At 44.7% G+C, this 7,231-nt stretch overlaps 1 protein-coding gene across 1 annotated transcript in view; it reads right to left on the reverse strand.

Annotated features, from left to right (window-relative positions):
- The window catches only part of LOC147430806 (uncharacterized), a 28,319-nt gene extending 23,273 nt beyond the window's left edge, over nucleotides 1–5,046 (reverse strand). Inside the window, exon 1 of the mRNA XM_086493367.1 lies at nucleotides 2,827–5,046. Within this exon, the coding sequence (XP_086349493.1) occupies nucleotides 2,827–3,267 (441 nt within the window). The 5' untranslated portion in view covers nucleotides 3,268–5,046. The remainder of the gene's footprint in view (nucleotides 1–2,826) is intronic.
- Nucleotides 5,047–7,231: the final 2,185 nt, after the last annotated feature.

The following is a 7,231-nucleotide window of genomic DNA, read 5'->3' on the forward strand; positions in this document are numbered from 1 at the left end:
TAGGTGACTTTTTTGAATACATAACGAAGAAAACCTTGTGGATATCCTTTTGCCCTAAGGTGTTGGTAGAAAAGATTGCGGATAGCAATGAAACCTTCCAAGGAGCTTTCTCTAATGATAAATCTTTTGAGTTCCGCAATAATGAAAGCCACTTTTAAGTGTGTAGGATGCCATGAGATCCATGGGATGTAGTTATAAGCATTTAAGGGTTTTTGATGGCAGCGACAATCCAAAAGGCTTGACGAGGGAAACTTTGTTCCTTTAAAAAATCCAATGTCGAGGATAGTGGCATGGTTGGGAGAGATGTGGCTAGAGATTTTAATGTGATCTTGAAGCGGTTTTCCATAATCCTTCAAACAAGAGGTCAGGGATGCCTTAGAACCAATCCATAGCCCAAAGGCATCATCTACATATCGTTTGAAGTAGAGGAGGTTAGGACTTCTGAAAAGGGAAGAAGAGGCTTCCAAATGGCATTGGAAGAGGCATGCATACACTACGGCAAAATTGGAGCCCATAGCGGTTCCTTTGACTTGGTTCCAAAATTTTCCTTTGAAAGTAATGTAGTGGTGCGACAAGATGAGCGCCGCAAGAGAGAGGATAAAGTGTGTTTTGAGAGGGTCAAAATGGGTAGAAATGGAGGCTTTGAGAGCTGCAAGGCCATGGTTGATTGGGATACTAGGGTAGAGGGCCTCAACATCAAAGGTGAAGAGTAGGGTATTGGGGGGGAGGGGGAGTTTGTTAAGGTCCTTGATGAGGGTGAGAGAGTTTTTAAGATTTTGTTTAAAGGTGAGGAGGATAGGAAAAAGTTGGAAGTGAAGCCAAATGGAAGCTTTTTAAAAAATATAGCCCTTATACGAGCAAATAGGCCGTGAGACAAGGGAGGGTTTGTGCAATTTAGGGATGAAATAAATGGGGCAAGGTTTAAGTTTCTTGCTAAGGGGCGAGAGAATGAAGTTACGATCTAAAGTCGGTAGTGTTGAAAGTTTGGATGGTAATGGAGGAGAGGAGGGAAGCAATAAAGGGAAAGGGGATGGAGAGGCAAGGCTCGTAGGTGGACGTATCGTTGAGGTGAGAGAGGGCGTTATTTTCATACCAATCCAAAGGTAGTATGGCCAAGCCTAAGTTTTTGTCGGCAGGTTTTATGATAATGGAAGGATCCAATTTGAGGCTGGTTAAGGCTTGAGTGACAAAACGGGGAGGTTTAGAGGGTGGAAAGAAATTAGAGTTCAAAATAAGGTTAAGGTTAATATGGTTAGTGAGTAAGATTTGCTTGAGAGCTGCGTTTTGCAAAGGGGGCGTCCAAAGGGGATTTGGTATCTTGAAAGGAGAGGGTGGTAGAGTTGGATGATTCTTGAAGAAAAACTTTAGTTTGAAATCTCTTGACATTTTGGTATGAGCGTTAAGAAGAGAAGCGGGTGAAGGGTTTGAAGGGGGGGGAATGTATTTTAAACCTAAAGCTAAGCATCGCTTTTCAGGGAGGAAGAGTGTTTTAGATGAAAAGTTATGCACTTTAAAGTTGGAAACACCGAGCTCCACAGCGAAGGATTTAAGTTTACCAAACAAGAGAAGCTTGTAGTGTTGAGGATTTACAAGGGGTAGCCAATACTTCCTTCTCAATCTTCCTTTGTGGATTGGGAGCTCGAGGTAATCTTTGTCAAGTGGTGATGCAGCAACGGTGTTGGAGATCCAAAATACGCGGGAGGAGGGGGGGCTTGGAGAAGGAAAGGTGCACCCATGTAGTGGGGTGCTTAAGCCCTAATCCCTCCTCCCTCTTCCTTTTCCCGAGTGTTTTGCATTGTAGTGGGAGGTGTTCTTTGGAAAAAAAGTTTTCTTGTGGGAAGAGGAAGCGGGAGAAGAAATATTGGGGTGGGAAATGGTAGGGTGCGGGGGGCTAATGGGTTTAAGAGGCTAGAGCGGATTAGAAAGTAAATTGCGGTGGTAGGTGTAGTGGGGTTTTTTTACATAAGGGGGTGAAGCTTGGTGGGGAGATTCTAAAGTTCGTTTATAGGTTGGGCCTTGAGATGGTTTAGGAGCTATAGATTGCGGCTCCAACGGAGAAGGTTGAGGATAGGTAGAGGGTCTGGGGGATTGGAAGGGTTTTTTGGAAGGGGGTTTGAAGGTTTTTTGAGGGGAAAGGAAGGGTTTTTTGGGAGGGGGATAGGGTTTACATGGGGAAGAGGAGGGGGGGAAATGCGGTTTAGTGTGGCTTGCATTAAAGCGCCTATTGGTGTTATTTGAACCCAAGTGATCCGCCACCACTTGCTCCACGAGTTCTTTTATAGTTTGTTCTTTGGGAAGGGAAATGACTTCCTCTTCCAATGCATTGATAGATCTTTTACGTGCAAGTATGGCATCTTCCTCCTTGGTAGAGGTTAGATGGGCATTCAAGATGTAGGTTTGGATTTCAAAGAGGAAGAGGTTGAGAGAAGAGGTTTTCCATTCTTTAAGTTTAAGACTCCAATCATGTTTTGATAGTTTTGGAATGGAGATCAAGAGAAGCCTATTGTTAAGATCATTGAGACGTTCTTCAACGAGTGCATGGTAACCATCAAGATAAGATTGGAGGTTTTTTATGAGTAGAGTTTGTGCTTGGATGAGAGCTTGTGTGGAATCAAGTTGGAAACGTATAGTGAGCGAAGTGAGTTTGGCATTGAGAAGAGCTAGGGCTTGGGAATCATCAATGGTAAGCTTGGGAGGCTTGATACAAAGGCTATTGGGAGCTTTTTGGTTACGGAGTAACTCATTGACATGTGCCAAGAAACTTTTAGCTCTTTTTAATTTACCATGTAGTTTTTTGAATTCCAAAATAGAATTGGAGAGAATCACCTCAAAATCCGCCGGCTTCTTGAGTTGTGGTAGCGATGCCAAATTGGTGGAGGGGTAAATTGAAGAGGAAACCTGTCGCTTTCCGAAGGTAAGAGGTGTGTCGATGGTGGAGGATGAAGTTATATTAAAGCGGTTGTGGGTTAGATCATTTTTGGCAAGCACCGAGGAGAAGTCAAAAGAATCTTCGAGGAGTTTTTCCAATTCCTCCGTGATGTGCTCGTAATGATTCAAAGCATGCGGGTTGTCTGGTAATGTGACGATGCTACCGGTGGGTGCGTGCGTCGAAGGCATAAGTGTGGGTGCGGTTTCAGCCAAAAGAACCGTGGTGGCCGAGACAAAACCGGGGAGAGAGGGTGCAGGGGGTGCCGCCAAGCCGGTTGAAGCCGAATCCAAAGCGAGGGTTGTCGGTGGTAGTAATTGCAGAGTAGTAAGGTTATCCATGGAGGGGTAAGTGATAAAGTGTTGTTGATGAGGTGGGTTAGGTTAAGAAATGTGGGCCAAAGTGGGAAAGGGTGCAAAGTGATGTGTACGATCGATTAGCCTATACGATGCAAGTTTACCTAGAATCAAGCTAAGTCCACCGGTTAAATTAGAGGCATTGAAGCTTTATTGGAGTACCCTTTATTGGAGTAGGTGACTTTAGGTGAGAGGGGAATAGATCCATCAGGTTGAGTTAAGGTGAAAGGTTAGCCCTGATATGTAAAGGTTTGCCATAGCCGAAGGAGAACCTTGTTGAAGGGATTCCCGAAGTAAGTGTTGGAAAAGCAAGCTACGTCGAAGGACATCCCAACGCATGTTGCAAAGAAGACGTTGACCCGGAGCCAAGATTTCTGCTAAGATTGAAGCAGAGGGATGGCTGGATAATTGTATAAAGGCCAGTGTTGTGTTGTTGCTGGCAGTCCTCCGCTTTCCGTGTGTAAGCACAGTTGGCGCACTTCAGCAAACAGAGTTAGCTGGTGTGGCTAAGGTAAGCCAGGATGTGCTCCAATAGCTCTGGAGTTTGCGAAGTAGATGTTGCTTCATAGACGAAGGCGAAGGTCCGAGATGGAGCTGCTCCGTGGCCAGTCTCCTGGTGAGCGAGCTGTAGCGAGAATGTGGGGTTTGGTGAGCATAAAAAACGGGGCTTCACAAGGCGGTCAGTGGAGTATAAGCAGGAAAGAAGTTGGGGAGATATTGAAGGAAAGAAGGTGGGGAGATGTGCTCAGCAGGGTGTCGAGGGTAGGAATCGGAGAAAAGGGCTGAGTGCCAGGAGTGGAGAACCATTATCTAGGGGGTTTGATGTAAAGGTGGCAAGCCTGCGGGGCAGAAAACGCGAGGCAAGCGGGGAGAATTGTTGAAGCAGGAGCGTGAGGGAAAGGTGGTGTGACCAAGAGTAGAAGGGAAATGAGCTAAGGTGGTTTCGATAAGCATTAAGGTGAGCAAGAACCAAGTATGGCTAGAAAATAATAGGAGAGTGCCGGAGGTAGGCAGGAGCGAAAGGGGTTGAGTGGCGTGCAGAGGACACACGCTTAGGAGTGTTGAAGCAGGTGGAAGCAATGGCAAGCAGATGGCACTGGGCAGGGAGGGGGTTGAGCCTGTCGTTAGGGAGGACGACGAGCCAAAGACTGGCCGAGGCGGGGAACACTGCAGTTGCAGATATCGAAAGACCCGAAGCACGTAAAGTCACGATTTGACCCGTGCTTTTAATAAATTGAAGTACCACTAACACAAGCCTTTAAGTTTTTTTAAGTTGTCTTCAAAATAGAGGGGCCTCGTGAATAGAATTGAATAGAGTGTTAAGTGTTTGATGGTAAGAAAAAAGGGTGTACGAAGCATATGGGGCCTCGTGAACAAAATTGAACAAAGTGTTAAGTGTTTGATGGTAACCAAAAGGGTGTACGAAGCATGAGGGGAGAACCGGAAAAAAGGGGTGTACGAAGCATGAGGGGAGAACCGGAAAAAAGGCGGGTTGATTGAGAAAAGCTTGACGATGATTCAAGTTTATGGTGCATTAGCGCGGAAGGGAGAGTGAGAGCAGGAGATATATATGCGGAGTGTGCATCGCTTATGCATTCAAAAAACAAACTGTAAGATAAAAACGTTAAAAAGCGTGCGAAATGACTCCAAGTATAGAGAGACAAAAACGGGTAGGCAAGATTGGGATGTTGAAGAACCTTAGGGTAGATAAGGATACACGGGGAGGTCAAGGGATGATTAGGGTAAAAAAAGGGTGGGACTCCAAACGCGTTTCGCTCATCAGTGGTGTGGGTTTTCATATACAAATGAAGGAGGTGAATGGGGATTTATAGAGGGGCAGCTTGAGGTGGATTTTGGGGGGAAAAAACAAGGGAGTTAATGGTAGTGTACAAATGTACATAGGGAAAGAGTTAGGGTGGAAGAGTTAGGGACACGTGAGTTAATGGTAGTGTACAAAAGTACCAAGGGAAAGAGTTAGGGTAGACAAGTTGTACCCAATAGAGTTATGTATTTTGAAGCTGATGGTGATTTGATAACCAAGTTAGTGGGGAGATAGGGTGGTGAACAGAAGAGGTCCAGCTTTAGGGGAAAATAGGGGGGAGGAGGGTGGCATCCATTTTATATTTTTATGGAGCTAGTAGACCAATTTATATTTTTCATAGGGCTAGAAGATCAAAGGTGTATTGGTAGGCGGAGTTTGGCTTATGATTTAACAAGGGGTGTAGAGAGAGAGGTATTAGTGGGGTTTAGTTAACTGAGGTAGGGCCCCCAATATAGGGGAGAGAAGAGTGGTGTTACGGGGGGGGGAAGAAGGTAAAATAATGGAATTAAAGAGCGCCTGAGGGGGGAAGGTGTGAACAAGATAAGGGATAAGGGATAAAATAGAAGGGCCCAACTACTAAAGTCCACTTCTTAAAGGGTAAGGGTATCCAAACAATGGAGATTTCCAAATATTTATTTGTAAAGGTGTGTGGCAGCATAAAAAGGAAAACGAGTAGCCCATACAAAGATTTATGAAAGTCTTTCGGGGTGGTGTAAGGTATGTACAAGTAGGCTATGGAGGTTGGGCCCAGAGGTCCAGCAGATGGTGGGTCTAGGTAGAAGCAAGAGTGAGGGGTTGTATTGGCAAGCCGAAGAGATAGGGTTGCTGATACAAAGGGAGGGCGATAGCCTTCTTGTGGAAGGAGTGAAAGGTTATGGGGGGTGGTTTTTTAAATCGAAGAGTGGGCTCCATGAGGGAGGTGCGATTCTGATAGGTGACTTTTTTGAATACATAACGAAGAAAACCTTGTGGATATCCTTTTGCCCTAGGGCGTTGGTAGAAAAGATTGCGGATAGCAATGAAACCTTCCAAGGAGCTTTCTCTAATGATAAATCTTTTGAGTTCCGCAATAATGAAAGCCACTTTTAAGTGTGTAGGGTGCCATGAGATCCATGGGATGTAGTTATAAGCATTTAAGGGTTTTTGATGGCAGCGACAATCCAAAAGGCTTGACGAGGCAAACTTTGTTCCTTTAAAAAATCCAATGTCGAGGATAGTGGCATGGTTGGGAGAGATGTGGCTAGAGATTTAAATGTGATCTTGAATCGGTTTTCCATAATCCTTCAAACAAGAGGTCAGGGATGCCTTAGAACCAATCCATAGCCCAAAGGCATCATCTGGGTTTTTCAGCTGGTTTAAGCGTTTCAACTTTCCTTTGCTGTGTCTGTTGCTCTTGAGTTGTTTCCAACTCAGCTGTAACAGCCTTTTCTTCTCCTTTCTCCCTTTCTAGTCTCACTTTCATTCTAGTCCTCCTTGCTCGTCTAGAGTTTCTATGGCTTTTGGAACTCTTACTAGTCTCTCCATGTGTAGGCTTCTGCTCTTGCACTTTTGCTTGTGCTCTTGTGACAACGTTTACTGGAGCAACTTGCTTAATTACATCTTCTTGTTGTTTAAGCACCTGTTCTTTTGCAATTGTTTCTTGCTCTGTTGTTGTCGTCGTCTCTCCTTTTGTTGCGGCTCGTTCTTTCTCTGATTTGATGGTAGAAGGAAAGGTAACATGTGGTTGCATTTTACCTTTCTTTCTTGGATTCTTAGGACAATCCAAAATCATATGTGTGATTGCACACTCATTACAATATACATTTATCATGATATCAAGGTGTGGACAATCCTTAATCAAGTGATCACTACTACCACATTTGTCACATGGATGTCTTGGTTGTTGTGGCAATACTTGATATTGACCTTGAAGTGGCCCCTGATCAACCACATATCTTTCTATTTGAAGCTCATGACTCACACATGCATTTCTAGCAGCTATGGGTCTTTCACTTAAGAACACTTGTTCCGCTACAGGATGATATCTAGGCGGTTGAGACATAACATGCTCAAACCCTGGTGGAGTCTTAGGTCTATAGTCAGGACAATGTTGCGTCGGATGGTCCCCTCCACATGTCATGCACCTTC

This window comes from Adiantum capillus-veneris, chromosome 21 (genome assembly GCF_014529385.1).
Source record: "Adiantum capillus-veneris isolate H3 chromosome 21, ASM1452938v2, whole genome shotgun sequence".
In the NCBI taxonomy this organism is placed as follows: domain Eukaryota; kingdom Viridiplantae; phylum Streptophyta; class Polypodiopsida; order Polypodiales; family Pteridaceae; genus Adiantum; species Adiantum capillus-veneris.